The sequence below is a fragment of the Ahaetulla prasina genome, chromosome 2, assembly GCF_028640845.1.
Source record: "Ahaetulla prasina isolate Xishuangbanna chromosome 2, ASM2864084v1, whole genome shotgun sequence".
Classification (NCBI taxonomy): domain Eukaryota; kingdom Metazoa; phylum Chordata; class Lepidosauria; order Squamata; family Colubridae; genus Ahaetulla; species Ahaetulla prasina.
Window position 1 is genome coordinate 140,568,205 of NC_080540.1, and position 16,677 is coordinate 140,584,881.

The 16,677-nt window shown below is 38.9% G+C and overlaps 1 protein-coding gene across 6 annotated transcripts in view; it reads left to right on the forward strand.

The window, feature by feature from the left end:
• The window catches only part of CDC42EP4 (CDC42 effector protein 4), a 31,705-nt gene that overhangs the window by 14,413 nt on the left and 615 nt on the right, over nt 1-16,677 (forward strand). For 4 of the 6 annotated variants that reach the window (XM_058167345.1, XM_058167346.1, XM_058167350.1 and 1 more), the window contains exon 2: nt 5,177-16,023. In XM_058167345.1, the coding sequence (XP_058023328.1) occupies nt 5,285-6,310 (1,026 nt within the window). In that variant the 5' untranslated portion in view covers nt 5,177-5,284 and the 3' untranslated portion in view covers nt 6,311-16,023. The remainder of the gene's footprint in view (nt 1-5,176; nt 16,024-16,677) is intronic. The other 2 variants (XM_058167352.1, XM_058167351.1) reach the window with 2 other exon arrangements.

The window sequence follows — 16,677 nt, forward strand, 5'->3', positions numbered from 1 at the left end:
AATTCCTTGAAGGCCAGAATTCCTTAAAACTTCACAGCATAGCTTCTCCTCTGTTGATCTAAGATGGCTTTGAACATGACAACAGTGGACTGAAATTGTAAAAAAATCATTGGTTTTCAATATATTTTTCCTTGTAGCATCCCAGCATGCCCGGTGCTTTCACTGCTATGTTAACCGGAACAAAACATGCCATTGTTGAAGCATGAATAGTGGAAATTGTTCAGCTAGGTCAAGCAAAGCAGCATTTTTTTCTCCCCAATGGCTCAACTAATGCTGCCCAATGATGTGTGATCAAGCATGGTCGATAGATCAGAGGCTAATCAAACTACTTTAGAGACATGACTAGAACAAGAATAAGTTGAAAACTGTCTCCTAAATATTAGAAGGCATTTTTTCATAGCAAGACTGGGGGTACAACTAAAACCAAACATCTGGTTCCTTAGCTTAATAAATTCCGTGTGGGGGAACTTGAATCCTTCCACTGTAAGGTCTTACTGAAGAGTATTATGACCTCAGCTATATATATTCTGATGTGGGGAGACTGTCAGGGATTTGCGTCAATAAAGTTAAATTCTGGAACCTCCAAACACTAAGCAAACAAAAACACACTAGGATGTTCCATGTCTAAATGTTGCTTACTTTGCATGATTTATTCTGACTGGCACAAAAGGACAGTTCTTTCTCAAGCTCTGTTCCCCAGTGACTGGGGAAACCTGTCCCATTGCCAGGCTTAATTTCTGAGGCCGTGCCAAGTATTAGACTTCTATTGAATAAGCCCAGCCCTCCTCCTATAACAGGTAGAAGCTTGGATTTTAAGTGAAGCAACAGTGCGAAATACGTTCTGCCAGTAGATATCTTGTGAACAGTTACATAGAACCTATTTGCCCTGGGGAAACTACGCGTCACGTGTGACAGCTCATGCTGCAGAGGGTGTCCATCCTAGTCTGCAACTTCTTAACAGGACTTGCTTTTCTCAGCTGAGAAGAAAACTTTTAAAACTGAATTCCGACCTTTCTGAATTTTTTAAATTTACTTTCATGCCTATTCTGTTTTGAATTTCTCTTCTCCCATGGTCACAGCAGGTGGCAAGCAAACTTGGTTGATCTTGGAAAAATTAAATACCATTGGTTAGATCTAGCTAGTATTTAGATGGAAGGCTGGACTGGGAAATTTTTTAAAAAAAATCTTGAACAAAAGCAATGATGGAACTGATTTACATGTGTTACTGTTGTTAAGATGATTGCTTGTCTTAAGATGTTGAGTTCAACTCAAGACACTTTAGTTTTAACCTTCCCCCTTTTATTTTCTTCAGTTTATGTCCGATTCTCTGCAGCTTTCTTAGCAAGAGTTTTCAGACTGCCTCTTTCCTGGGGCCAAGAAAAAATAACTGGCCCAAAGTCACCCAGCTGGTTTTATATCCAAAGCAGGGCTAGAACTCACGGTCTCCTAGTTTCTAACCTAATGCTAACCTAGTCCTTGCACCAAACTGGCTCTTACCCTAAGGCAATACAAATTTTAAATGGTTTTGTGATTTTTAATGGAAACGAAAACGTGTTTTGATTTCCACTTTTCCCCACTGGCATACCTTTTATTTAGTCTCCAATCATAAAAGTAATGCATTCAGATTCTGAAGCTGGTACATTACAGTGACCATTATAATGTGACTGAATGAGTGACTTTCAATGGTCCATCTTTTTGCTTTCAAGTTCTGTTAGGGAGACAGAACCCTCTGAACAGTTCAGAATAATTGGCAGGTTCCAGAGTGCCATTGCATGCTCTTCAGGGCTGCTCCTAAAGTAGTAAGGTGGGGCATGCTCAGGTAGTACACATATGGCCAACTTGACGAAATGACAACCACAGGCAGGCTAAATCACTTGGGAGGGAATGGCAGTATATCTGCCTCGGATGTGGGATGTTCACCTATTGTGTGTGTCACTTTCAGAGTAGCATGTCTGATCAAAACAAGGATTAAGCAGGATTTACATCTAACAGGGAGGTTAGAAGTGACTAACATGAGTGATCTTACTTGTATTCTGACACAATTTGGCTAACCTGTTTCAGGCATTCTTTCACGACTGAAAAAAGATGTGATTTGGATGGCACAGATGGAAATCTTTATCTCACTTAAGTCTGGCTCTGGTTTTATTTATTTACAAGATTTGTACAAGTATCCTTACGTATCAGCTGCAATTGGGACTGGCAATTCTGTCGCTAAGCAATGTGATCGTAAAGTAAAACGCCACACACCTGACATGACAACCCAGCTTACAACGCCAGTTCCACTTCTGGTTGTGACTCAAATCACCTATGTTTGTTAAGCACGATGTCACGTGACCTTGCTACTTCTTGCCAGCTTTTTCATTGATTTTGCTTGTCAGAAGCTGGCTGTGAAAGTTCCCGATTGCTTAATTGTAGCCTATGACTATCATTAAGTGTTGTAAGTGTTGTACCTTGATGAAGGTATCTTGTCTTTTTATGTACACTGAGAACATATGCACCAAGACAAATTCCTTGTGTGTCCAAAGACACTTGGCCAATAAAAAAAAAAATTCTAATAAGATGCTATGACGGCTGCAGGTTTGAGGACAGGTCATAAATGTTCAGTTCCATTGTATTTTCAAATGGTTGCTGAATAAACAGCAAACGAGTTATCTGGATAGCCCTCCATTTAAAGCACAGCTCTGGGCGGCTCACAACAACAATAAAACTACAAAACAATTAAAAAATGATTTTTTTAAAAAAGGTGGCTCATCCGTCCTCCTGGGATGCCCCCAACAAGCCATGCACAGGCTCCCATTTCACTTTCTCCAAATGCTGGAGGAAGAGCCAGGTCTGTAAGGCCTAACTGAAAAACAAGTATCTGGAGATGCTACCCAGTTCCTGGGTAGGGCCTCTACAGAAAAGGCATCTTCCTAGGTCCCACTAGATGGCAATATTTAATCTGGGAAGAAGGGCCTGTGGAATGTAGTTCTGAACAAACTGGCAACACTGCTATTAATAAGCACAATGGAAGATAATGGTCAATCTTTGGTTAAATTTATTGCTGGATATCAGTTTCAGACACTGATTGACTTATTATGGAGTGTGCTTTGTATAATTACTTGCTGTACTTCATTCTCCCTGCCTTCTGAAATGAGGAAGCTAGAAGAGTGGCATAATGTTGTTCATGAATCCACTTACCTTATGGATTGACTTCTGTTTTTATTTGCGCCCTTATCTTTAAGTCACGGTTCTCTTTTCAGATTAATTTAATCCCCAGATGCTAAGCTGTATCGAACCATTATTATCTGTTTATGGTTGCTACCATTTTATTTTTATTTTTTGAAAAACATAGGATTGTTTCTTGTCAGTTGGACTGCCCATAATTGATGCCCTGCATGAACTGCTTAAGTGGAACTGGAGATACTTGCTACAAGTGGAGTGATGGTTTGATCCACTACTTATAGCTTACTACTAAGTGATAGAATTGGACTGAGGGCTAGGATAATTTCTCCACCAACTATATATGCTTTTTCTTCTTTGATGCAAGTCTATATGTGCTGCCAGCAACATTTCTGTTCTGGAACTTATTGTTCTAATGCAGGGCTGTCAAACTACTGGTCCACGGGCCAGATGTGTCATGCCCTGGCCTCGGCCACGCCCAGTTTAGCAAAGGGGGCGGAGTTTTGATACGTCACGTGACACCACTGTGATGACACGAGGTTGACACTCCTGTTCTAGTCACCCATCCTTTTTAAAAACAGACTGACTGATTAAATGAGAAGAGTACATCTTTTTTTAAAAAAAATACAAAAGTTTAAACATTGAAGCAGTTTTAAGAAGTTAGTATGTAGAATAAATTAAAGCTTTTCATGCAGTCTTAAGCCTTCCTAAGAGAGTTTACATAATAAAAGGCTAAGAGCAGCACTAGGCATGGTATGTGGTGGAAATATTACCATAAATGATGACACTGGCATTATCCAATAGGAGCTCATGCTACCTAACTGATACACCTCTGTTGTAAGGTCAGGCCTATTAAAATAACTGTAAAACCAGTTTACCCACAGAGGGAGGCAGAAGCAAAATGTCTGAAAAACAGTATTTTGAATTTAACTATTTATGGCTAAAGGTAGTGGCAAAATAGTTAATCTCGGTAACAGCCAAATCTTTTTGAATAAGATTGCCTTTTAGACACAAAAAATTAGGGAAATACTAATCTGTGAGACAAATTTATGCTTTCAGGGAAAATTAGGTACCAAAAATGGAGAGTTTCACAAATGAATGAGCAGATGTGTGCATTAAAGAGAGAAGAATAGGAAAGTATGTCTTAAGGATTCTTCAGTTCTCCTGTGAGCATACACCTCAGCTCTCCTTTCATGGGCCTAGTGGGCATTTAAATCTGTATTTACTCTCAAATTGCTATGCGGCATGCAAATCCTATTTCCAAGTAAATAAGAAAGGAACAGATTTCCTCAAGGGTGGTGGTGAGTTAGTGTTTAATGCCCATGTTGAATCATGATTACACACAGAGTCTTCACTGCCACTGAGATCTTAAAACGACAATCCTGTAGTCTTGTTCCCATTGTAAAGCATAATTAGCTGGGGGTCCCCTTTTTTTTAGGGAAGGATTTCTGAAAGAAACTTCTCTATCTCTAGTCCTCAATTACAACCATTCGTTACTGGCTGTTCGAAGTTACAACAGCACTAAAAAAAAAAGGTAATTTACAACCCGTTTTTCCACACTAGTGAACATTGCAGCATCCCCACGTTCACATGATCAAAATTTGGACATTTTGCAACTGGCATGTATTTATGACAGTTACAGTGTCCGGGGTCATGTGATCCCCTTTTTCGACCTTCCGACAAACAAACTCAATGGGGCAGTCTGATTCAATTAATTGTGTTACTAATGTAACAACTGCAGGTGGTTCATGTAACAACTATGGCAAGAAAAATGGTAAAACAGGGCAAAACTCACTTAAATTTTGGGCTCAGTTGTGAATTGAGGACTACCTGCCTATAGGAGAGAGAACAGCGGCCTTGTAAGAATGTTCAGCTGTCAATCTCTCCAGAATAGTCTTGCCAATGATAAAAGTGAAAGGTTAAAGAAGCAAGAAATCGTTTCTCATGTAGTTATGAAAATGAAGTTGGCATTTCCTTTCTTCAGCTGTGTTGTAACATTTCTCTCTTTTTAAAGTTTTAGGCTTGGAGTATTAGAAGGCCAAAAGAAGCTTGAGGACTTCCTGAGGGACTACAGAAATATTCTTTGATCTACGTGTAATCCAAGTTCACACTTCTCACAAAAATGCCTATATTGAAACAGCTGGTGACAAACTCTGCTAATCCTAAACGCCGGTCTCGGGCTGATCTGACAACTGAGATGATCAGCGCTCCTCTTGGCGATTTCCGTCACACCATGCATGTGGGTCGGGCTGGGGACGCCTTTGGAGACACCTCCTTCCTCACTAGCAAGGGTGGGGAGGGAGAACAGGAAGCTACAGAGGAGACTGGCTCCTTCTCGAAGCCTGGCCTGCTCTCACGGAGGTTTCGCAGCAGCAAGAGGTCTCATTCTGTGACACGTGGTGACCGGCGGGACATGCTGGGGTCTCTGAGGGATTCAGCGATTTTTGTGAAGAATGCAGTATCCCTACCCCAACTCACGGAGAAGGAAGCAGACAAGAGCGGCAGGAAGCAGCTACCCAAGAGCCTCTCCTCCAGCCCTGTGAAGAAAGGCCCCGAGGAGAACATCCTCGAAGAGAAACACACAAATGGCGCTGCTGAAGTCCTCAACTCCAAACCCCACAGTCCTGGCTTGGAAGAGCGTGCTTTTGGGGATGTGACTGATTTGCCTTTAGTCATCCCCAAGGACAGCTACGGCATGAAGCATGCCGAGTCCATCCTTTCTTTCCATATTGATCTGGGGCCTTCCATGTTAGGGGACGTCTTGAGCATTATGGATAAGGACTTGTGGGAACAAGAGGACTCTGGTTATCATGGAGCGGAGGATCCCCAAAGAGCAGCTGGCTCCACAGAGGCATCAGCAGCCCGGTGGTTCAGCCACGAAAGCAACCTTGTCCTGGATTCTGTGATTCAAAACGATGGCCACCGAGTCGTCACTTACAGTCCTGGATCGGCTCGCAGCATCACCAGTCGTACGACAATAGACAGCAGTTCGGTCTCCAGCTGTGTGTCCATGGGGGAAGAACAGCGAAACCTCGCCTCTAAAGGACCCAGCCACAGCCTTCCAGGTAATGGGAGGCACAACCTTGTAAAACAGCCAGAGAAAGAGTTCTCTTTCATGGATGAAGAAGATGATGAGATAAGAGTATAAAAAAGCCGTATACTCCCTTTGAGTTGAAGGAGAAAATGCAGTTGAATCTGGAATAAACAGCACGATAGGAAGAGAAAAAAAACAAGTGTTAAATGCTTTCGCCTGCCTTCTTAGGCTGCAGATTTCATCATGATTATTTTCTTAAACAGGCTGCTGGAAAGTTGTTTGTTTTTTTTTCCCCTTCCCTCCCCATTTGGGGTTATTGCAAGGGTCAAGTTGGAAATCATATATAAATGATGTTCTGTATATTTAAAATAATTGATTCCTATGTTCATAGGGATGCCTAAAGTAGGTTGCTAGGAGATATTTGGGAAAAAATGTTTCTAGGCACAAATCTGACATATTCAAACTTCTTTAGAAAAGGGTAGCTCTTGGTTTACTTATCTACAAGCCTGTTTAAAGCAATACAGAGCTGAATATTAGGACAAAGCTCAAAAGCACTAGTTTCTCTATTAATACGTAAATATATATTTTGTTTTCCTTTACCTTTATACTAGTGCTTGTAAGATTTCTTTTTCTTTTGTATTTCCAAGGAGAATTCCTTTCTGGACCTTGCAGTAGTCTGCAGGTTGTTATATGTTTGCAGAAAGGGAATAAAAACAGGAGTTTGAAATAATCAGATCTTTCAAATCTACATATTTGGATGCTAAATAATTTTCTCCTTGTGGGCAGACCTCTGGAAGTATTTATCAACTTTGGAAATCTCCTCATATTTCTTTTTTTAAAAACCACATGGCAGAAGTCTTTGAAAAACAGATTGAGAAGAACCATGCCTCTTATGTCTGCCGTCTACAGCAGGACCATCTCTTAGTTCTTGAGGAAACCAGAGGTGGAAAGAATAAAAATGATAACCTAGCTTGAAACAGACTTCCCCATTTCTAAAATTTGTCACACATTTTAGAGTGACCACGCGGCTCTTTCTAGGAAAGCAGTCTTGGAGATGCATAAAGCTGCTGAGAGAAGAATAGCCAACAAGGCTGGTCAGCCTGGCTACCCATTACTTATTAACTTATTTTCCTCTTCAGGATTTTCCTTTGGGTAAGCAGACGTCCTAAGATGTCCTAAGAACTGTTAGTCTGTTTCATTAGATCAACCCACCCAGGATACGGGGGACAGGAGAGAGACAATTGGATGAATGCTACTGACTTGCATGTCTTCAGATGTAAATGTAAGCCCCCCCCCCCCCGCCCCAAGTAACCTAACCAGATAGGGCTTCATTCTTTCTTACTTTTTTTTGTTTCTTTAGAATGTATCAGCAGAGCTGACCGAAGCACAAAAAGCTTAGCATTTGTCATTCCAGGAACAATGGAGAAGGGCAGTGCTGAGTTCCTTCCCTTTGAAACTGTTTTCAGTTAATTACCTTCCCCGCATCTTTAGGAGGTGCTCCTAACATTCCTGTCTCAAAGATGGATTTTATTTAGGGTTTTTGGGTGGGGGTATTTTTCTTTTTTGGCCTTTACATTTTGCTGGGCATTAAACACTAAATTGCTTTCTTATTTTTTTAGATATTTTTAATTATATATATATATATATATATATATATCTTAGATTGGCCCAGTCCTTTCGGAGAAAGAATATTCCTTGGTTGTGACTTTCTTGTGTATGTACATGGTATTTGTTCCATGCATCTGATGGGATTTTTTTAAAAAAACAACAACACAGAAATGTTTGTTTTCAAATGCAAGGAAATTAAACTATAGTGAGGAAAACAATCATTTTAAATGTGGATTTTTTTATGTGCTTAGGGGTAAAGGATCGAAAGGAGACAGCAGCCACATGATTCAATATTCTCATTATATAAAATTGGCTAGTTAAAAACACCCGAATGGCATAAGATGTAAAGTGCAGTGGTACATTTTTCTGACCTTTGTTGTGGAAAAAGAACAATTCCTACAACCTTATCGTTTCCATAATTTTTTAACCAGATAATTTAAATAGAACTTTCATCATTAGCCAAGTGGGCTAGGACTGAGAGGAACCAGAGGTTAAACAAAATCTGGAAGGCCATCCCTGTTCTGTGATGTTAAGCTTTTTCTTCTTTTCATATCCTCTTTACCTTGTTTACTTCATTCTGGCTGTAGTTGTCTATCAGCTTGATCAGAATCTTTGCTGTTGAGGATAACACAACAAAAAGCAACAAAAGCTTTGCTTCATTATGTCACTTATATGTACTTTGGCCTCGTATTCATATCCTGCCTCCATTCAGCAATAGTTCACGGAAGTAGTTTTCCCACAAACCCCCAAGCAGCATTGGGAGTTGGGATGGGAATCGTAATCCAAAACATTGACTGGATATAAGGTTCTAGCAATATTACACTGAGCAAGGTATATCCCTGTCTGGAACTTTGAATGGTTTGAATCCCAATAGCTAATAAAACATTACTTCCTCCTCTTTTGGAGGAATATATGGAAGCCTATAAGAACTGCCAAATCAAATACATGCTGATGACAGTGAACCAAGATCTATATATAATTTTTGCTATCTGTCAGTAGTTGCAATCTATAAAGCATTTGAACCTCACAGCAAGTTACTGTAACTCACTGGTAGACCATAAACTACACCTCTTCCAAAATTTCAAGGTATAAACAAGCAACTACCCACTCTCTTCCCCCCACCCACCCACCCACCCCCCGCACACTTTGAACTGATAATGTTACCTAGTTGGGTAATAAAACATCTGCAAATAAACAAGCTTAGAGAGCACCAAGACCTCCATAGTTCAACCTTGAACTCTTGTATCGAGACCAACAGAATTTCAATATTCAGTTTGGTGAGCCACAATTTTGCCTGCCTGCCGTGATCTAAGACCACAGTAAACTGAAACATGAGACAATAGCATTCTTTTCAGGGACACCAACATTTTATTGCTTGCAAGTTATTCTCTTTTTCCCTTTGTTCTATAAGCTGCTCAAAAAATCCCCCTTCTAACTATAGAGCCGTCCAAAGAATCACGGCTCCTCCTCTCCACTAAATGGTATCAACGCATACCTATTTTTTATATTAAAACATATGTTTTGTTTATACCAGCAGATGGCAGTGGTTTATAAAATGGTATCTTATCCACCTGCAGCTATTTCTACTCCAGCCTTGACCTTAACTGCCTGAGGTGCAATCCTCCAATTCTTGTACAAGCTGCCTTAATCTATAAAGCCTCTCACAGTGCTCAAGGCACAACACAATGGGAATGTGGGAGGTCCTGACTGACCCTGTTCTCTAGGGAAGGTCAAACCTGATCTCTGTGTTCCTCTTGACACTTGAGTGACAACATGATGTTGCCATAGCAAGGCTAATAGTTGGGTTTCAGTGATTGGAGCCACTAGAAATGTGGCTTGTCTCAGACTTTCCTTGGGGTGTAGTTGGTTTACAATGGCCTGAGATCTTTATGCAAACAAGTTTTGAATCGGTTCTAATTTGAGTATAATGCAAATGACAGGGAAAGAGAATGGCCTATATCTGGTATGTGTAAATGTAGCTTAGGAGTGATAATAGACTGATTTGTAAAGAGAAAATGTCAAATGATATCAAGGCTGTACTGTATCTCCACTCTTCCAATGTGCCAGAGTCAGCTCCCTGTTGTGTAAGCAAATACATAAGCAGACAATGCAGGATCTATCTGATGCTTAATCCTCATTACAACAGAAATGCTAGTCTGGGACACTGATCCATTGTTTTAGGAACAAATAAAAGAAGCCTCTGGTTAGGGAAAGCCTTTATAAACTACTGAATGAAGATTTGATCTGCTGTTTCCTAAGTAGCCAATACGACAGGGTATGTCTGCACCTTCAGATAAAGGGGAAGTCTTCTACTGTAATCTTCAAACTGTGAAGAAAGCAAAATTACACACTGTATGCCCCTTTGGAATCTTATGTAAGCTCCTATATATATTAGGCTAGATCAGAGGTGTCAAACTGGTGGTCTGTGGGATGTGTCATGCGCAGGCCATGCCCACCCCAGCTCTGTGGATGGGAAAAACATCGCAAAACATCACATGATGGCAACGTGACACGGCGAGTTTGACACCCGTGGGTTAGACGATCATTTTTGATTAGCATGCAACACATAATTTTCTTATTTAAGGCATTAGATAAATGGTATGTGCTCTTTTCAGTTGTATTTTTGCAGGTCGATCATCTGAGATCAACATAATTGTTCACAGGCTTTCAACTTTGTTAATTGATTAAAATCCTATTTCTTCAAATAATGTTTCTGTTGTGATAGTGGTGAAGCTGCTGTCAAGAAGTTAAGGACCTTGACTAGGCAGTATTTTACAAGCATTTTGAATACTGTTGTCAAGCGCAAACAACCAGACCCACACTTGAAGAGTTCAAACTACTTTATTCTTCTATGCCTATTTCACAGGAATCTTCCCAGACTGGCAGCTTTCACTTTGAAAAGACTAGACTAGGCTCAAAAACATTCAAAGGATTGTCAGACCTTGCCTTCTGACTAATTCCAGACTGATTTCCTGCTTGATCCCTCCTCCATACTGGAAAGGTTGCTTTCCAGTAACTGTAAATGTTTGTAAAAGACTTGTCACAAATAAAGCAATAGAAAAGATAATTTCCATAATTTGTCTCTCTCAACTTCATACGACATATAAATAAACTGGGAAAGAATTATTAGAGAAGTAAAGATTGGCAGAAACAAGTAACAACTTTTGCCCTTACCCCAACATTGTGCTCAAGTTTAATTACATACTTCTGATTCAAATGTTTATGGGTTCTATACTTATGAAGAAAGTATCCTCCACACATACAATTATGCCTCTCCTCAAATTGTCCAGTGGCAAAATTCCTCTTGCCTTTCATGGGGGGATGAGGTACCGGAGGTAAATCAAATAAGTGAAATGTGTTTCCATCATTCATTACAATTTGTTTAGCTCAATTCAGAGCGGGCCCTTTGTCATCTAACTGCCATTTATGAAATTTGGGAATTCTGAAGGAAAATGCACAGAACTATCCAATTTTAGAAACCTTACTTTGGCTTGGGAGACAAGATGATCTTTAAGCTCAAAGTAGTCTAACCAATGTTTGTATCTAAAGGGTTGGGGTTGATAAAATATTGCAATCTTCAATCTCATTCTTGCCACCTTCACACCAACATTTGTTTGATGCAAAGGTTATACTAGTCAAAGTTTCTAATCCTGGAAAATAGAAGTCTAGAGTTTCCTATGTCACCAATAAGAAAGTATAAGAAAATAAAATTTGATGCTACTCGTCTGTTCTACTTCCACCATTCACTAGCACTTTGGGGGACACCAGAATACATTAAAGACATTGAGGTGGTGGGGGAGAAGAAATGCATACAATTCCCTAGTTCTTGTGAAAGACCATGCATGCCACCTGAGAAGTCTGACAATTTCAAGCTGTTGAAGAAGGCTTCTCTCTTGCCCTTGTTATGTCACCAAAAAAACCCACAAAACCCTACTGTAGGAATGAATAGCAACAACAGAGAGATTTATTATTGATTGTAGGTTTGTACATTACAATAAACCATTAAATGTGTGTAATTGGCTTTAGCTCAGCACTGTTATTTCAGCCCCCACATTTTGCAAACTGTCTTTACACCTTACCCTATGTCAACTAGGCCACAATGGTTATATTTAACTGACAATAAGTAAAATAAATGATCTGAAGATCTGGGTTTAGAATTTCCCAAGTCAGATATGTTTCTTTTAAGAATTCTTACAGTATTTTCATACCTGGAAATGTGGTCCTTGGCTGATAGCAAACAAAATGAATTGTCAGAAAAACACCAAAAACATTCACTATGTCATCTACTATTTTCATTTGATATCACCAATTTGATATACTTGCTAAGTAGATAAGTTATTTGAACCATACTCTGGGCTAAGCAGTCCAAAAGGAAAAGAGCCATATCAAGTGTATGAACAAGAAGATAAATGCTTTTGCAAAAGTAGGCACATCTGATCAATTTTTAAGACTGCTGTCCAACCTAGTACTAGAGTATGTTGTGCTGATGAAATTATTTTATGTAAACATTTTAAGCACAAATAGTATTAGTTATATAATAAAAGTTAAATAAATTGAGATGCAAAAAATTATAAATTCAATGGTTAAAATATATTCAATACCAGTAATTTTTAATCTCTCCTATTGAAATTCTGATAAGCTGTGATCAGACCATTTATTAGTATTATTTACAGTATTGCAAAAGGCATATAAAGATATAAGAGATCAATTTCATTGGTTGGTTTTGCTCTAATTTGACAACGGATTTTAGAACACCAAATAATATTAATTTATATATATATATATATATGCGTACTCTCTGGAAACTAATACTGTGGGGGTAAGATACCCCTAACACCTCTCGGTGTGTTTGTGTGTGTGTTCCACCATAACTGGAACACCTTGAGCAATTTTAACCAAACTTGGTACACAGATGACTTACTCTCTGGAAAAAAATACTGTGGGAGTAAGACACCCCTAACACCCTTCAGGGTGTGTGTGTCTGTGTCCCTGTGAGTTCCAGCATAACTCTGGAACGCCTCAAGCAATTTCAACCAAACTTGGTACACAGATGACTTACCCTCTGGAGACAAACACTGTAGCGGTAAGACACCCCTAATATCCCTCCAGGTGTGTACGTGTGTGTGTGTGTTCCAATATATCTCTGGAACACCTTGAGCAATTTCAACCAAACTTGGTACACAGATGAATTACTCTCTGGAAAAAAATACCACAAGGGGGGTCATGTGCACATGTGGGAGGCAGGGGGTATTAGGATGAAAAAATACCCGGGCAGTGCCAGGTCATCAGCTAGTATTAGATAAGCAAAAAGAATTAAGCAAAAAATGCTATTTTTTGCTGGGGGGTTTCTAGAGATTTTTATTTCATCTTTTAGCAAGGTCCATCCTCCTCATTCAAAACTGAACATTGATTTTTAATAGTTTCCATTTATAAATTGCATGTCATATGATTTCAGTGTAGTCACTGTAATACAGTGCTTCTCAAATAGTGGGGCGCGCCCCCCAGGGGGGGTGCGAGGCTCCGTAAAGGGGGGCACGTTTGACCTCGGCAAACACTGTCGTAACAAGCTAAGCCCCGTATTTACAGTCGCGCGGGGGGCGCGAAAAATGTTTTCTTCTTCCTAGAGGGGCATGACAGAAAATAATTGAGAAGCACTGCTGTAATACCACCTGTGAACATCTAACTTCTTAGAAATGTAAAACTAAGATATTCTGAAATAAACAGAGGTATAAATAATGACATAGGTTTTTGGCTCATAGGATTTACATACTGCTTGCTTAACATCTAGAAATAATTTCTTTCCACAGATAATTAGCTAATGACCTATGAATTCTAGCTATTGTGGCTATGAAAATGGAAGAGTAATGTCACTACTGTCTGTCTAGAACAGGGATGACCAATCTTGGCCACTTTAAGAATTGTAGACTTAAACTCCTAGAATTCCCCAGCCAGCAATTCTTTCCAAGGTTGGATACTCCTATCTAGAGAGTTCTAGAAAAAACTTCTCCCACACAACTAACCTCCCATTCTTGAGCTAGTAGTTTTTCAGAAGCCCTTCTTTCCAATGAAATGTAGGCTTATTAAATCTTCAATATTTTAGCCTTTGTTCATCTGCTGTTAAAGAAGCTAATACTGTATCATACAAGCCAACCAGCATTTGGGAAAGGGATGTGCTTTAAGAGATTCTATTTTATTTGTACAATTTAGGAACATGACAGAAAATCTGTTACTGTACAGAAATATGTACTCAATGTCAAGGTATGTAATTATGGTAATTGCACTAGTAAGAGCCTTCATGTTTGATTGCTACAACTGAAACTGCTACTTTAAATGTGAGTTCATGAAGCATGAAATATATATTTCAAGATCAATAGATCCTAAGTTGTTGGAAAGCAACCATCCTGGTTGAAAGGAGGGCTCAAGTGGGAAATTAATCTGGAATCATATAAACATAAGTCTGACCCCCCCACCCACCCCCACAATGCTTCTGAGCCTTATTTAGTCTTTCCCAAGTGAAAGCTACTAGTCTGGGTAGATTCCTGTGACATAGGCATAGAACAAAGTAGTTTCTTTGAATTGTACAAGTGGGGAAGGTGTCTGGTTGTTTGTGCCTGACGTAAGTGCACAGATGAGTGATTTTCTCTTGCAATAGAAGTTAACTGGCACTGCAATCTTCTGCTTTAAGTTAGACTCAGACCAACCATACCCAGATACATCCTCTGGCACTTCCTACCTTACTATAGGTAGTCCTTGACTTACAACCACAGCTGAGCCCAAAATTTCTGTTGTTAAGCAAGACAGCTGTTAAGTGAGTTTTGCCTCATCTTTTGACCTTTCTGGCCTCAGTTAAGTGATTTATGGAGGTTGATAACATAGTTATTAAGTGAATCTGGCTTCCCCATTGACTTTGCTTGTCAGAAGGTTGCAAAACATAATCAAATGACTCCAGGGCATTGCAATCATCATAAATACATGCCAGTTACCAAATGTCCACATATTGATCATGTGACTATGGGGATGCTGCAACAGCCATGTGAAAAACGTTCATAAGTCACTTTTTTCAGTGCTGTCATCACTTTGAACTGTCACTAAATGAATGGTCGGAACTTGAGGACTACCTGTACCAAACCTTGTTGATAAAATTAAATAGCTGATATTCAGGTTACACTATTGATTGAAATAAATCTAATCTCGTTTTTGAGATCAACTATATCTATAGTTTACTGTAAGAGATTAGTATGTACAATTTGGACTAACTAAAATACTTGGGTTTACATTTTTTTATCAACTGTATCACAATATTTGAATCAAATATGCCAAATTAGATGTAGGTAATTTGATGGTTAACATTCTCATTAAGTCTTCAGAGAAGATATCAGAATATCGTATTTAGATTAATGTATATTTTAAGAGGAATTCCATTGCCCATTAATTTTATACAGATACATAATAAACGCCATTATAATAAATAGATGCCATAATATATGTTACCTTATGGTAATGGCAGCTTTAAGTTGATTTTGGCATACTAAAGGTGCCCAGGAGTGGGACATCGTTCTCCTCTCTCACCAGACACCTGTTCAGTATTTCACAGAACTATATGCATTGCATTGAATGAAAACAGCAATAGCAGCTACATAACACTAAGCCAAGATTTTAACCATGGCTTTGCAGTGACAGTCCCAATTCTCAAATGCTTTCCAAGGGAAGGTAGCCTAATGTCCATCTTGCTGCCTTTTCTTCAGCATGCCAATATTTTGGGTTCTTTCTAACATTCTAGTATTTTCTACCACGTTCATCGCTATGATATAACTTTTGTTGCTAATAGTGATTTCAGTATTTCATCTGCATTATGTTTTATGCTAGATCATGTTTATCCATGACTTTATTACTGTGTTGAATTTTATTTGTTTGTGACTTTAGTCATTTATTTAATAGCATTTATGTCCTGTCCTGCTAGAGACAACAAGCAATTAACATGCAAATAAAAACTCATATAAATAGCAGTAATAGTAATGAAACAAAGACGTGAGAAAAACAGATTTAGAAAAATGCACTTTATTGATTTTATTAGTAAAGTTAACAATAGAAAATCCAAGGTTTTTTTTTTTTACAAAAACATAAATAACGTAATAGTTTGCAATTCTTTTCTATATGATTGTCATCCTGAAGATTGATCCAGGAAATGTATTGACAGCTACATATGAAAAAACATTTAGGTGCGTTACATTTTAATTCCACGATTTTAGGACATTCTATTGTTTGTTTTAATGTTACTATTGTTATTATTGCTTTGCTGCTCCGAGAGCCTGACCATTATGACTGCAAATTATGGCATCTGAAATTTAATAAATCTGAATATTAATACTTGGGAGAGGCTATCCTAGAGGGCCTTTAGATGGGCAGCCAACAAGGGACCAAATCATTAAGTGGGCCTGGGTTACTGCCTGGCCCACCTCTTGTGCTTCACAATTTGACCTTCTGGCAGTAGTAAGTCTTAAGCTGTCAAGATATTTGAAATCTATTCACACTAATTTATTTATTTAATCAATGTACAGATATTGCTCCTGAAATGAAAAAAAATTAAATGATAAAATAAATTGTGCCAGATGCAATGCAATTCAACCAAAAACTATTAAAACAATCAGTCAAGGTATCTATAGAGTTTGTCAGTCATCCAGGTCCTGGTTGTCCCAAAGGTGCTTTTTAAAGAGGCAACTGGACTTTCTGGCTTTTCTTGGAAGACGTTTTACTTCTCATCCAAGAAGCTTCTTTAGCTCTGACTGGATGGTGGGGAATGGAAGGATTTATACTCCTTGCAGACAGCTGGTCATTTGCATTCTTTTAGCAAGTTGTTAAGGTCACCTGGCGGT